Here is a 15,906-nt window from a genome sequence, read left to right on the forward strand (position 1 = left end):
ATTTTTTAGTAGAGACGGGGTTTCACCGTGTTAGCCAGGATGGTCTTGATCTCCTGACCTCGTGATCCGCCCGTCTCGGCCTCCCAAAGTGCTGGGATTACAGGCTTGAGCCACCGCGCCCGGCCTAATTTTTTGTATTTTAGTAGAGACAGGGTTTCACCAGGTTGGCCAGGCTGGTCTCGAACTCCCGACCTCAAGTGATCTACCCACCTTGGCCTCCCAAAGTGCTAGGATTATAGGCACGAGCCACCACGCCTGGTAAACCGTTTACATATTAACCCACATTGTCGTCTCAACAATCTTATCAGGTAGGAACTATCGTCATCCCCATTTTACTGTAAGAAATCTAAGGCCCCACTCGGGAGGCTGAGAGGAGAATCGCTTGAACCTGGGAGGTGGAGGCTGTAGTGAGTTGAGATTGCGCCACTGCACTCCAGTCTGGGTGACAGATGACAGAGCAAGACTCTGTCTCAGGAAAAAAAAAAAAAAAAGAAATCTGAGGCCCAAAGAGATTAAGTAAACTTCCTGAGGCGACATAGAGAGCTAGTCACTGAGGCAGCATCTAAACCTGGCAGTGTGGCTCTAGAGCACAAGCTCCTAACCTCCAGGCCATTGTTGCCTCTTTACCACCGTTCGGTCCACAGTCTTCTCTTCTCCTGGTTAAACATCCCATTCCTCCTCTGTAAAGCTCTGCTCAGAGAGGGTCCCCCTAACTACACAAGTACTGTGCCACAGTGTCCTGAGGTATGGTATACCTACATCAACATTAACAGCGAATACTGACTAAACTCAGTGTTAAACCACAGGCATTAGAACCTCAAGGCAGGGACTATTATTATCCCAACTCTATAGGTGAAGAAACCAAGCCTCAGGAAGATTATCCAAAAATCACAGTTAGAAAGTGACAGAGCTTGGACTTGAACCCATATCTGGTACTAATACTAATACTGGTTCCTATGCTTGGAACCCCATAGATGGCCATCTCATTACACCAAATATTTCTTAAAAGCATATTAATATCTACTATTTCGTTTAATTTTCTTAACTTTCTAAGTTGGAATTGCCATCTTCATTTTACACATGACCAGGTGGTGCAGGTGAATGGCCTAGTAAAGACATTAACGTGGCTTTCTGAGAGGGACCCAGTGCCAGGAGTGTATTTTTCCCTCCGTACAGCTATAACTCCTTCTTAACTCTCTAAGGGAGAAATACAACCACCGACCGACCACTTGCTAGGAGCCAGAACACTGCCAACTGTATTACTCACATTTTCTCTAATCTCAAAACAACCCCAAGAGAATGTTGTCCGTTTTACAGATGAAAGAGCTGAAGTTTAGAGAAAGTAAATAACTATGTCATTAAGCCTAGAAAGTGGCAGAACTATTGGGACACCCTAGCTTGAGCTTTTATTTTTTCTGTTCCATACAGCTAGGTCTCCTACATTTTACCTGCGCCGAGAATGGGAGAGGGGAAACATCAGGATCGAACAGGATCAAAGTGCAATTCCAAGGGAATCACAGCTTGGCTCCAGTCAACGCAAGTCCCGCTCGGTACGCTGGGATAGTTCCCCAAGCATCTCTAAAAGCAACAAGAGTTGGAAATAGAGGCGAGGGAAATAGAAGGGTGTTCGTGATTTTCACTAATGAAGAGTTGGAGCGGTCGGAAGCTCAATTAGAGGAAGGGGCCAGGGTCATCGGAAAGTGCCCTGGGCGGGGAATAAGGACGCCTAGGATGGCGTCCCAAGTCTCCATGACCTAGACAAATCACTCCACCTCTCCGGACCTCAGTTTTCCCATCCCCTTCAAAGGATTTGAGGGGAACAGGGAGGGTCCAGGACTCCAACGCCCTCCCGACTCTGGCCTGAGAGCTGTCGGGCCTCGCCTTTAAGAGAGCAGCCACCACGGGCCAAGCCCCCGACCCTGACAGAGTGCCTGCAGGGCCGCCGCCTCGGGGCTCGGGGCACTTACAGCCCGAAGGGACGCCAAGCCCACCAGTCGCCGCGGAAGCGCCTTAGTCATTGCTGCCATCTTGGCCCAGTATGCCCCGCGGCAGTCCGGCGAGGCCCCGCGTGACCGACGGCCCGCCTGCTGGGCGAGGCCCCGCCCCGCCCCGCCCCTCCGCAGTGACTTCCGAAGCTGGCTCCACCCCCAGCCTCTCTCCGTTTTGATTCCGAGAGCCTCTTACTTGCCAGGCCAAGTGAGACGCTGGGAATATAAAGATGAGCAGAATTAGCCTGGACATCATGTTAAACCTAGCACTTTGGGAGACCGAGGCGGGTAGATCACCTGAGGTCAGGAGTTCGAGACCAGCCTGGCTAACATGGCGAAATCCCCGTCTCTACTAAAAAAAAAAAAAAAAAAAATTAGCCGGGCGCGGTGGTGGGCTCCTGTAATCCCATCTACTTGGGAGGCTGTGGCAGAATTGTTTGAACCCGGGAGGCGAGGTTGCAGTGAGCCGAGATCTCACCACTGCACTCCAGCCTGGGCGACAGAGCGCGACTCCGTCTCAAAAAAAAAAAAAAAAGTTAGGTATGGTGGCGGATGCCTGTAATTCCAGCTAATTGGGGGCTGAGGCAAGAGGATCGTTTGAGCCTGGGATGCTGAGGTTGCAGCGAGTGGAGATCGTGCCGCTGAACTCCAGCCTGGGCGACACAGTGAGAGCCTGTCAAAAACAAACAAAAAAACCAAAACCAAACAAACAAAAACATGAACAAAAATTAACCAAATTCTGTGGCTTCTTGTATTTAGAGTGTGGGAGCTGTGAAGAGACAGATATTCCTAGTTACACAAACAGTCGTGTCATTTCTTTTTTTTTATTTTATTTATTTATTTATTTTTTTTTTTTTTTGAGACGGAGTCTCGCTCTGTCGCCCAGGCTGGAGTGCAGTGTCCGGATCTCAGCTCACTGCAAGCTCCGCCTCCCGGGTTTACGCCATTCTCCTGCCTCAGCCTCCCGAGTAGCTGGGACTACAGGCGCCCGCCACTTCGCCCGGCTAGTTTTTGTATTTTTAGTAGAGACGGGGTTTCACTGTGTTAGCCAGGATGGTCTCGATCTCCTGACCTCGTGATCCGCCCGTCTCGGCCTCCCAAAGTGCTGGGATTACAGGCTTGAGCCACCGCGCCCGGCCAGTCGTGTCATTTCTAACTCGCACTATAAGAAGCAGCTTTACGATTCGCCACTCACTGTTCCGAGTTGTTAGCACGTATTAAGTCACACATCACTATCTTCAGGATTCAAACACAGGCAGGCAGCTCCAGAGAGTCAGGCATCCTTAGACTTTCACACCTTAAAAAAAAATGATTAAAATCTATCTAGGTGTACTTTCTGAAAGGCTGAAAAAAGAAATCTATCCAGGTGAAGAGAATACAAGAAAAACTTTCCAGACGGTGTAGCATTCGCAATGGCCCTGAGGCAAAGAAAATGCTTAGAATACTGTGTTTTGTTTTCTTTTGTTTTGGTGTTTGGTTGGTTTTTTATTTTGTTTTTGTTTTTTGTTTTTTGAGATGGAGTCTCACTCTGTTACCCAGGTTGGAGTGCAGTGACGCGATCTCGGCTCACTGCAAACTCCACCTCCAGTGTTCAAGAGATTCTCGTGCCTCAGTCTCCCGAGTAGCTGGGATTACAGGTGTGTGCCACCACGCCCGGCTAATTTTAGTGTTTTTAGTAGAAACGGGGTTTCACCATGTTGGCCAGGCTGGTCTCAAATTCCTGACCTCAGGTGGTCCACCCGCCTTGGCTTCCCAAAATTCTGGGATTACAGGCGAGAGCCACTGCCCCCAGTCAGAGCACTGTTTTTCAAACTATATGTTGTACCCCACTAATTGGTCACAGTATCAATTTAGCGGATACAAATTTTTTTTAAAAATAAATAACTAAAATTTGATTGATTGATTGATTGATTGATTGAGACAGAGTCTCAATCTGTTGCCCAGGTAACTCTGTGCAGTGGCGTGATCTTGGCTCACTGCAACCTCTGCCTTCAGGGTTCAAGTGATTCTCCTGCCTCAGCCTCTGAAGTAGCTGGGATTACAAGTGCCCGTCACCGTGCCTGGATAACGTTTGTATTTTTGGTAGAGATGGGGGTGTTTCACCATGTTGGCCTGGCTCCTCTCGAACTCCTAGGCTGAAGCAATTCACCCTCCTAGGCCTCCCAAAGTGCTGGGATTACAGGTGTGAGCCACTGTTCCAGGCCCAGAATATAAAATATTGCTCTATAAAAGAATGATCTAAAAAATAAAAATAATAAATAATAAAAGAGAAAAGGCTGGGTTCGGTGGCTTACACCTATAATCCCAGCACTTTGGGAGGTTAAGGTGAGAGGATCACTTGAGGTCAGGACTTGAAGACCACTCTGGCCAATAAAGTGAGACCCCAAGTCTATACAATAAATAAGAAAAATATTAGAATACAATGTATAAAAGTAGTAAAGCTAAATACTGCTTTGCAAAACTTGTGTTCATTATATATATCAACAGGGTTGCAATGTAAAATAAATTTCTTTCTGTGGGCTGCACTCAGAAATGTTTGAAAACATCTTTTTAGCAAGATGAAAAGAAGGCTGGAATGATTGGAGAGCAGGGAGGGAGTAGGAAAGGGACTTCCTACTAAGATTGGAGAGTTTGGCAGGAACTGTCCCGCAGGGTTTTGGTGAACACACTAATAACAGCTGTCCTAATAGCAGTGATTTTGAATGGTTTAGAGCAAGGAAATCTGACTAAATTTGCATTTTTAAATAGTTACTAGGTGGATGCTAATTGGCGTGTCTTTGGTATTCTCAGGAAAGGCAGAGAAGGCACTTTCCTTGACTTTAAGGAGCTCAGATTTTATCTAAAGAAAAAACAAGACACGATACATATTCTGTTAGGTTTCAGCAGCACTGGAAATTTTCTCTATCATGACACTCAGAGCATTACCCACAGAATTCTTAAACCTGTGCTAGAGGGCTGTAGTTGGCCCAAACATACTGGCATGGTATTATTTAAAATATGACTTTCAAGACTTGTATACTGAAAATTATAAACCATTGGTGAAAAAAATTAAAGAAGACATAGTGGTAGGACATCCCATATTCATGAATTGGAATGCTTAATACTCTTTTTTAGTTTGTTTGCTTTTGCTTTTTTTAAATTTTTAATATTTATTTATTTATTTATTATTTTTTTGAGACAGAGTCTTGCTCTGTTGCCCGGGCTGGAGTGCAGTGGTGCAATCTCGGCTCACTGCAACCTCCACCTCCTGAGTTCAAGCAATTCTCCTGCCTCAGCCTCCCGAGTAGCTGGGATTACAGGCACCTGCCACCATGCCCGGCTAATTTTTGTGCTTTTAGTAGAGACAGGGTTTCACCATGTTGGCCAGGCTGGTCTCCAACTCCTTAACTCAAGTCATCCACCCTCCTTGGCCTCCCCAAAGTGCTGGGATTACACGTGTGAGCCACCACATCCAGCCTTTTTTTTTTTTTAGATGGGGTCTCACTCACTCTCTTGACCAGGCTACAGCGTAATAGTGCAATCATAGCTCACTGTAGCCTCAACCTCCTGAGCTCAAGCCATCCTCCCACCTCAGCCTCCTGAGTAGCCGGGACCACTGGTGCGTTCGCCATCACACCCAGTTAAGTTTTACATTTTTTGTACCAACGAGGGTCTTGCCATGTTGCCCAGGCTGGTCTTGAACTCCTGGGTTCAAGTGATCTTTCTTGTCTTGGCGCCCCAAAGTGTTGAGATTAAAGATGTGAGTCCCAGCACCTGGCCAAGAAGACTTAATATTGTTAAAATGTTAATACTATCAAAAATGATCTACAGGTTGAATGCATTCCCTATTAAAATCCCAAGGATTTTTTTTGCAGAAATAGAAACATTCATCCTAAAATTCACATGGAATCTCAATGGCCCTTGAATAACCAAAACAATTTTGAAAAAGGACAGTTGGAGGACTCAAACTTCCTGATTTCAAACCTTACCATAGTAAACAAAAGAGTGTGGTACTGAAATAAAGACAGACGTACACCAATGAAGTAAAATAGAGAGCCCAGATACAAAGGCTTGTATATATGGTCAAATGATTTTTGACAAAAGTGCCAAAATCATTCCATGGAGAAAGACAGCCTTTGTAAACAAATTATGCTGTGAAAACTAGATATCCACATGTGAAAGAATAAAGTTGGACCCTTACTTGATACCATATACAAAACCTAACTCAAAATGGGTAAAAGGCCTAACCATAAGAACGAAAACTATAAGACTCTTGGAAGAAAATGTAGGGGAAAAAGCACAGTCATAAAAAATAATGAAATCATGTTCTTTGCAACAACATGGATGGCGCTGGAGGCTATAATCCTAAGTGAATTAACTCAGGAACAGAAAACCAAATACCACATGTTCTCTCTTATAAGTGGGAGCTAAACATTGAGCACACATAGACATAAACGTGGGAACAATAGGCCAGGCATGGTGGCTCACGCACGTAACCCCAGCACTTTGGGAGGCTGAAATGGGTGGATCACTTGAGCTCACGAGTTTGAGACCAGCCTGGCCAACATGGTGAAACCCCATTTCTACTAATAATACAAAAATTAGCCGGGTATGGTAGCAGGCACCTGTAATCCCAGCTAATTGGGTGGCTGAGGCAGGAGAATAGCTTGAACTCAGGAGGTAGAGGCTGCAGTGAGCTGAGATTGTGCTACTGTACTTCAACCTGGGCAACAGAGTGAGACTGTCTCAAAAAACAAAACAAGGCCGGGTGCAGTGGCTCATGCCTGTAATCCCAGCATTTTGGGAAACCAAGGTGGGCGGATCACGATGTCAAGAGATCAAGACCATCCTGGCCAACATGGTAAAACCCCGTCTCTACTAAAAATATAAAAATTAGGTGGGCGTGGTTGCGCGTGCCTGTAGTCCCAGCTACTCAGGAGGCTGAGGCAGGAGAATCACTTGAACCCTGGACATGGAGGTTGCAGTGAGCCAAGATCGCGCCACTGAACTCCAGCCTGGTGACAGATGGAGACTCCATCTCAAAAAAAAAAGGGGGGGGGGGACAATAGACATTGCAGACTACTGGGAATGGGGTAGGGAGGGGGAATGGCTTGAAACACTACCTGTTGGGTACCGTACTCTCCACCTGGATGCAAGAGACCCACGTAACAAACCCGCACAGGTACCTCCTGTATCTAAAATAAAAGTTGATTTTTTAAAAAGAAAAAATATGTAGGTGAAAGAGGTTCACAGCATTGGATCTGGCAATAATTTCTTAGATATGACACCAAAAACACAGGCAACAAAAGAATAAAAATTGGCCAGGCTTGGTGGCTCATGCCTGTAATCCCAGCACTTTGGGAGGCTGAGGCGGGAGGATCACTGGAGCCCATGAGTTAAGATCAGCCTAGGCAGTATGATGAAACCTCATCTCTGCAAAAAAAATTAACTGGGCATGGTGGCATGCACACCTGTAGTCCCAGTTACTCCAGAGGCTGAAGTGGGAGGATCTCTTGAGCCTGGATAGGGAAGTTGCAGTGAGCCAAGGTCACGCCACTGCATTCCAGTCTGGGCAACAGAGCAAGACTTTGTCTCAAAAAAAAAAAAAAAAAAAAAAAAAAAGAAGAAGAAGAAGAAAAGAAAAAAATTAATGAGACTTCATCAAAATTAAAAAGTTTTGTGCATCAAAGGACACTACTCACAAAGTGAAAAGGCAACCCATAGAATGGGAGAAAATATTTGAAAAGGGCTTCATATCCAGAATATATAAAGAACTCTTAAAGCTCAACAATAAAAAAAAAACCAACCCCAAAATGGGCAAGGACTTGCACAGAGATTTCTCCAAAGAAGATATACAAATGACTGATAAGCACACAAGCTGCTCAACATCACTAATCATTAGGGAAATCCAAATCAAAGCTAGAAAGGGATACCACTTCATACCAGCTACAATGGCTATGACACTTTTTTAAACAAAACCCTGAAAAATAACAATTGCTAGCAAGGACGCAGAGATATTAGAACACTGGCGCATTGCTGATGAAAATGTAAAAGGTGCCACCACTGTGAAAAACAGTATACCTCAAAACATTGAACACAGAATTAACAGCCAGGTGCAGGGGCTCACACCTATAATCCTAGTATTTTGGGAGGCCAAAGTAGGTGGATCACTTCAGCTTAGGAGTTCAAGACCAGTCTGGGTAACATAGTAAACCTCGTCTCTACAAAAAACACAAAAATTGGGCCAGGCGCGGTCACTGACGCCTGTAATCCCAGCACTTTGGGAGGCCAAGGTGGGCGGATCGCAAGGTCAGGAGATCGAGACCATCCTGGCTAACACGGTAAAACCCCGTCTCTGCTAAAAATACAAAAAATTAGGCAGGCGTGGTGGCAGGCGCCTGTAGTCCCAGCTACTTGGGAGGCTGAGGCAGGAGAATGGCATGAACCTGGCAAACGGAGCTTGCAGTGAGCCAAGATCGTGCCACTGCACTGCAGCCTGGGCGACAGAGCGAGACTCTGTCTCAAAAACAAAAAAAAACACAAAAAACAAAAAAAACAAAAATTACCCCAGTGTGGTGGCACATGTCTGTAGTCCAAGCTACTCAGGAGGCTGAGGTGGGAAGATCACTTGAGCCTGGGAGGTGGAGGCTACAGTGAGCTGTGATTGCACCACTGCACTCCAGCCTAGGTGACAGTGAGACCCTGTCTGAAAAAATATAAAAAATAAAAATAAAAATTACCATATGATCCATGAATTTCACCTCTAGGAATATACCTAAAATAATTGAAAATAGGGAATTAAACATATATACATATACCAATAGTGTTGCTATGTTGCTTATAAATACATATTCTTGTATATACAGAATATAAATATATTCATAAATATATATTTATATATAGAATGTATAGAATATAAATTTATTTATAAATATATATTTATTTATATTCTGTATATACAAGAATATATATTTATGAGCAACATAGCAACATTTGTATTGTTATACCAATTTACATATAAATATATATTCTGTGTATACAAGAATATATATTTATGAGCAAACAGCAACATTACTGGTATGTGAATATCTGTTTAATTCCCTGTTTTCAATTATTTTCAGTGTATTTCTAGAAGTGAAATTCCTGGATCATATGGTAATGTCTGTTTTTATTTTTGTTTTATTTATCTATTTATTTATTTATTTATTTTTTGAGACTGAGTCTCACTCTGTCGCCCAGGCTGGAGTACAGTGGTGCAGTCTCAGCTCACTGCAACCTCCACCTCCTGGGTTCAAGCAATTTTCATGCTTCAGCCTCCCGAGTAACTGGGATTACAGGCACACACCACCACACCTGGCTAATTTTTGTATTTTTAGTAGAGATGGGGTTTCACCATGTTGGTCAGGCTGGTCTTGAACTGCTGACCTCAAGTGATCTGTCCACCTTGGCCTCCCAAAGTGCTGGGATTACAGGCGTGAGCCACTGCGCCCAGCCTATGTTTTTTTTTTAAAGACAGGGTCTCACTGTGAAACCTAGGCTGGAGTGCAGTGGTGCAATCACAGCTCACTGCAGCCTTCATCTCCCTGGGCTCAGGTGACCCTCCCACCTCAGCCTCCTGAATAGCTTTTATGTATATATAAATTTACATATATAATTTTAATGTATTAATATATAATATATTTATAAATTATTATATAACAAATTATAAGTATATCATATATCATATATTTATATTTTATTTATAATTATATATTTTTATATAATATATTATATATACATATATTATATATAATATATGTATATATAATATACTTATTATATATGATCTCCTATTGGTTCTGTTTCTCTGGAGAACCCTGTCTAACATAATGAGCGATAATGTGGCTTGTAGTAACGTAGCAGGACGAGCCACAGACAAAACTCCTCATCCACCGGATTAAAGGAAGGAAGTGGTTTATTCGGTCGGGAGCGTCAGCAGATTTGAGTCTTAAGAGCCGAGCTCCTCCAAAAAGAAATTCTTGGCCTTTTTAAAGGCTTACAACTTTAAGGGGGCCACGTGAAAGGGTCGTGATAAATCGAGCAAGCGTGGGAAACGTGACTGGGGGCTACATGCATCAGCTAACAGAACAAAAAGTTTTACAATGCTTTTTTTCATACAGTGTCTGGAATTTACAGGTAACACAAGTAGTTTAGGTCAGGGGTTGATGTTATTATTACTTTTTTTAACTCCTAGGGCCGGGTGGTGGTGCCAAGTCTATCTGGCTATTTATCTTTTGTTTCTTTCTAACTTTTTGCTTTCTCTCCTTCCTCCTGTCTTGTGAACTAAGCAAGGTGTGGGGAGGAGGGCAGCCAGGAGTAGCAGTGGTCTCCTTCCTTAGTAACATTATCTGTGATGGCCAAAAGGTGTAAAGAACCCACATGTTCATTAACAGATAAATAGATGAACAAAATGTGCTGTATACCTACAATAGTTACTCATTCTTAAAAATATATACAATTCTGGGCCGGGCACGGTGGCTCAAGCCTGTAATCCCAGCACTTTGGGAGGCCGAGACGGGCAGATCACAAGGTCAGGAGATCGAGACCATCTTGGCTAACACGGTGAAACCCTGTCTCTACTAAAAATACAAAAAAAAAAAAACAAAAAAAAAAAACTAGCCGGGCGAGGTGGCGGGCGCCTGTAGTCCCAGCTACTCCGGAGGCTGAGGCAGGAGAATGGCGTGAACCCGGGAGGCGGAGCTTGCAGTGAGCTGAGATCCGGCCACTGCACTCCAGCCCGGGAGACAGAGCAAGACTCCGTCTCAAAAAAAAAAAAAAAAAAAAAAAAAAAAAAATATATATATATATATATATATATATATACAATTCTGATACATGTTACAACATGGATAAACCTTAAAAATATTCTGCTAAGCCAGACACAAAAGGGCAAATTTCATGATTCTACTTATGTGGGTGTGATGGTTAATTTTATGTGTCAACTTGACTAGGCCACAGGGTATCCAAATATTTAACTACACATTATTTCTGGGTGTGTCTGTGAGGGTTTTTCTGAATGAGGTTAGCATTTGAATCAGTAGAGGGAGTAAAGCAGATTACTCCCTCAATGTGGGGGGCATCATCCAACCCTTCGAAGGCCTGAATAGAACAAAAAGGTGGGGAAAGAAGAATTCTCTCTTCTGCATTCAGACTGGGACTTACACTACACCGTTGGCTCCCCTTGTTCTCAGGCCCCTGGGCTTCCACTGTAGCTAAACCTCACTGGCTTTTTTTGGTCTCCAGCTTGCTGACACCAGATCATGATATTTCATATATATATATATATATATATATTTTTTTTTTTTTTTTTGAGATGGAATTTTGCTCTTGTTACCCAGGCTGGAGTGCAGTGGCGTGATCTTGGCTCACTGCAACCTCCACCTCCTGGGTTCAAGCAATTCTCCTGCCTCAGCCTCCCGAGTAGCTGGGACTACAGGCACCCAACACCATGCCTGGCTAATTTTTGTATTTTTTAAATAGAGACGGGGTTTCACCATGTTGGCCAGGCTGGTGTTGAACTCCTGACCTCAGGTGCTCCAGCAGCCTCCAAAAGTGTTGGGATTACAGGTGTGAGCCACTGCATCCGGCCTATATATTTTATTGGTTTTGTTTCTCTGGAGAATCCTAACTATTACAATGAGAACTTACAATAGTCAAATTCATAGAGAAAGAAAGTTGAATAGTAGTTATCGGGGGCTGGGAGTGGAAAGAAATTGGGAGTTATTGTTTAATGGGTACAGAATTTCAGTTTGGGACATGAAGGAGTTCTGGTTAGTGGAGATGGTTATATAACAATGTGAATATACTTAATGGCACTGAGTTAAAATGGTAAACTTTATGCTATATATATTTACCACAATAAAAAAAAAATAAGTAACTGCATAAGAAAAAAAAAGACTTAGGGGAGGCATACCCTTGCCAGCTCCCCAGTCCCTAGTACTCCTAATTGTCACAGACACGAGGCTTCCCTCCTTCCCCTGTTTGCCTCCTAAAAGCCCTTGTTGGCAAATTCTGCAAAAGCAAATAACTTACAAGCACAGCTCTGAGGGAAACGTCTAAACTAAAGGGCAGAGACTTTATCTGGTTGTTGAATGTGGTGTCTCCAATACCAGGCACATTTGGTGGCATTAAGTAAATACTGAAAGAGTAATATTAGCAACTGTAAGAGACTTGGCTCAGGGTCACCCTTAGTTGGAATCTTATTTTAACCAAGATGTTTCCTTTTTTGCATTGTAACCCACCTTCAGTTACAAAGCTTACAATAATTATTAACAATAGCAGCTACCATTTATTAAGTACCTTTTCTATTTTGGTTGTGATATATAGTAACTTTTCATGAGTTATCAAACTCTGCAACATAAATATTTCTCTTTCCATCTGAGAGATGAGGAAATGGAGGCTTCAGAGACATTAGATAACTTTTCTTTTCTTTTCTTTTCTTTTTTTTTTGAGACGGAGTCTCGCTCTGTCGCCCAGGCTGGAGTGCAGTGGCCGGATCTCGGCTCACTGCAAGCTCCGCCTCCCGGGTTTACGCCAGTCTCCTGCCTCAGCCTCCCCAGTAGCTGGGACTACAGGTGCCCGCCACCTTGTCTGGCTAGTTTTTTGTATTTTTTAGTAGAGACGGGGTTTCACCGGGTTAGCCAGGATGGTCTCGATCTCCTGACCTCGTGATCCGCCCGACCTCGTGATCCGCCCGTCTCGGCCTCCCAAAGTGCTGGGATTACAGGCTTGAGCCACCGTGGCCGGCCAACGTTAGATAACTTTTCTAAGATCATGTATGGTAGGTAAGTTCAGACCCAAATCTGACCCTAGAGAATGCTTTCTTTGCTACATGCGAACACTATTCCCTCTTTCCTCTTCCTTTTTCTTCAAACTACTAAAAGAGATGGCTGCTGTGACTAAGGCACAAGTTGGTGCTAGGTGCTGAGACCGCAGTAGTAAATAAGATTCACCACAATTCCGTGCACCTTTCTCAGACCTTCAGATTTTATGGTAATAGGTTTTTTCCCCAGGACTTTTTCTCTCTTTCTAAATTTTTTTTTTTTTAATGAGACAGAGTCTTGCTCTGTCACCAGGCAGGAGTGCAGTGGTGTGACCTTGGCTCACTGCAACCTCCACCTCCCGGGTTCAAGAAATTCTCCTGTCTCAGCCTCCCGAATAGCTGGGACTACAGGTGCCCACCACCATACCTGGCTAATTTTTGTATTTTTAGTAGAGACGGGGTTTCACCATGTTAGTCAGGCTGGTCTCAAACTCCTGACCTCAGGTGATCCGCCTACCTCAGCCTCCCAAAGTGCTGCAATTACAGGTGTGAGGCACCATGCCTGGCCTCAGATTGCATTTCTAATGGACAACAGCAAATCTCTGTTTACAGCTTTTCCTTAACAACAGCAGATGACCTCTCTTCTGCAAGTGGGAATAATAATGTTTAAATCGCAACATCTGCCTTTCTGCAAATGCTGTGAGAGCAATAGCAGATTTTTTACATTAGTGGAACTTAGTGTGAACTTTTATGAACGTTTATGATATTCTAGGCCATAAAGCAAATTGCAAAAAATTGGTGACATACATATCCTATTAACCATAGTTAATGACAAATGGATAACTGTGTGTGTGTGTGTGTGTGTGTTAGAGACAGGATCTTTCTCTGTCACCCAGGCTGGAGTGCAGTGGCACAATCACAGCTCACTGCAGCCTTGAGCCTTTGGGTTCAAGCAATCCTTCCACCTCAGCTTCCCTAGTAGCTGGGATGACAGGCACATGCCACCATGCCCAGCTCAATTTTTTGTTTTGTATTTTTTGTAGAGATGGGGGTCTTACTATGTTGCCTAGGCTGGTCTTGAACTCCTGGGCTCAAGTGATCCTCTCACCTTGGCATCCCAAAGTGCTGGGATTACAGGCATGAGCCGCCATACCCAACTGGATAACTCATGTTAAGAGGAGACAAGATTATGTTGAAAATGAAGCCCACAGCAGCAGGTCATCACATCAAGTTTTAAGGAAAAAATTTCATCTTGTTTGTACTCTAATTGAAGAGGGCCGATAATTAACATCACAAACAATAGCCAACACCATAGACATCTCAATTGGTTCAGTTTACACAATTCTGATGGAAAACTCATTAGAAATAGAGCAACTGGCCGGGCGCGGTGGCTCAAGCCTGTAATCCCAGCACTTTGGGAGGCCGAGACGGGCGGATCACGAGGTCAGGAGATCGAGACCATCCTGGCTAACACGGTGAAACCCCGTCTCTACTAAAAATACAAAAAACTAGCCGGGCGTGGTGGCGGGCGCCTGTAGTCCCAGCTACTCGGGAGGCTGAGGCAGGAGAATGGCGGGAACCCGGGAGATGGAGCTTGCAGTGAGCCGAGATTGTGCCACTGCACTCCAGCCTGGGCAACAGAGCGAGACTCCGTCTAAAAAAAAAAAAAAAAGAAAGAAATAGAGCAATTAAGTTAGACATAACAAAACCTTATGCATGGAAAGTATGGGGGGAAAAAAAACCCTAACTCATGACTCAAAGAAAAAAATCATAATAGAAATTATAGGCCAGGCATGGTGGCTCACACCTGTAATCTCAGCACTTTGGGAGGCCGAGGCAGGCGGATCTCCTGAGGTCAGGAGTTTGAGACCAGCCTGGCCAACATGGTGAAACCCTGTCTCTACTAAAAATACAAAAGATTGGCTGGGCGTGGTGGCAGGTGCCTGTAATCCCAGCTACTTGGGAGGCTGAAGCAGGAGAATCGCTTCAACCCGGGAGGCAGAGGTTGCAGTGAGCCAAGATTGTGCCATTGCACTCCAGTCTGGGCAACAAGAGCAAGACTTAGTCTCAAAAAAAAAAAAAAAAAAAAAAGAAAGGAAAAGAAAAGAAAGAAATTATAATAGGTGGGGTGTGGTGGCTCACGCCTGTAATCCCAGCACTTTGGGAGGCTGAGAAGGGTGGATCACTTGAGGTCAGGAATTCGAGACCAGCCTGACCAACATGGCAAAACCCCATCTCTATTAAAAATACAAAAATTAGTTGGGCCTGGTGGCTGCTGCCTGTAATCCCAGCTACTACAGAGGCTGAGGCAGGAGAATTAATTGAACTCAGGAGGCGGAGGTTGCAGTGAGTCGAGATCACACCACTGCACTCCAGCCTGGGTGACAGAGCGAAAGTCCATCTCCAAAAAAAAAGAAAAAAGAAATTATAATAGAATGATAATGGAAATATATTAAAAGACAAATGCTTGCATTGGAAATGGTAGTTGAAGATTAGCAAATGAAGTTTCTAACTAAAGATGTGAGGCTGGGTGCAGTGGCTCATGCCTGCAATCCCAGCACTTGGGGAGGCTGAGGCAGGCAGATCACCTGAGGTCAGGAGTTTGAGACTGGCTTGGCCAACATGGTGAAACCCCATCTCTACTAAAAATACAAAAATTAACTGGGCATGTTGGCATACGCCTGTAGTCACAGCTACTCGGGAGTCTGAGGCAGGATAATCGTTTGAACCTGGGAGGCAGAGGTTGCAGTGAACCGAGATCATGCTACTCACTCCAGCCTGGGTGACGGAGCAAGATTGATCTCAAAAAATAAAAAAAAAAAGAAATGAATAGAAAAAGGTGTGAGAAAAAGAACAGACAAAAAGTAAGTAAAATAAAAGACAAAATAAAAGGTAAAAATGTGTTTGTTTTTTGAGACAGCATCTTGCTCTGTTGCCCAGAGTAGAATGTGGTAGTGTGATCGCAGCTCACTGAAGCCTCAACCTCATGGGCTCAAGTGATCCTCCTGTCCCAGCCTCTCGAGTAGCTGGGACTACAGGCACACACCATCACACCCAGCTAATTTTTGTATTTTTTTGTAGAGAGGGGTCTCGCCATGAACTCCTGGGCTCAAGCGATTTGCCTGCCTCAACTTCCCG

The 15,906-nt window shown here is 44.1% G+C and overlaps 1 protein-coding gene across 4 annotated transcripts in view; it reads right to left on the reverse strand.

Annotated features, from left to right (window-relative positions):
• HMGCL (3-hydroxy-3-methylglutaryl-CoA lyase) overlaps nucleotides 1-15,906 on the reverse strand; it is a 41,168-nt gene that overhangs the window by 22,785 nt on the left and 2,477 nt on the right. The window contains exons 1-2 of one of the 4 annotated variants that reach the window (XM_010355755.2): nucleotides 1,968-2,044; nucleotides 1,449-1,578 (exon numbers count right to left, since the gene is read on the reverse strand). The exons of 1 other annotated variant lie outside the window; for it this stretch is intronic. Coding sequence is in view for 1 of the 3 variants with exons in the window: in XM_010355754.2 (XP_010354056.1) it covers nucleotides 1,968-2,027 (60 nt within the window). In the remaining 2 variants the exon portion in view is untranslated. Of the gene's footprint in view, nucleotides 1-1,448; nucleotides 1,579-1,967; nucleotides 2,119-3,183; nucleotides 3,286-15,906 lie in introns of those variants that run through there. 2 more of the 4 variants (XM_010355756.2, XM_010355754.2) reach the window with 2 other exon arrangements.

Source organism: Rhinopithecus roxellana, chromosome 12 (genome assembly GCF_007565055.1).
Source record: "Rhinopithecus roxellana isolate Shanxi Qingling chromosome 12, ASM756505v1, whole genome shotgun sequence".
NCBI classification, from domain to species: Eukaryota; Metazoa; Chordata; class Mammalia; order Primates; family Cercopithecidae; genus Rhinopithecus; species Rhinopithecus roxellana.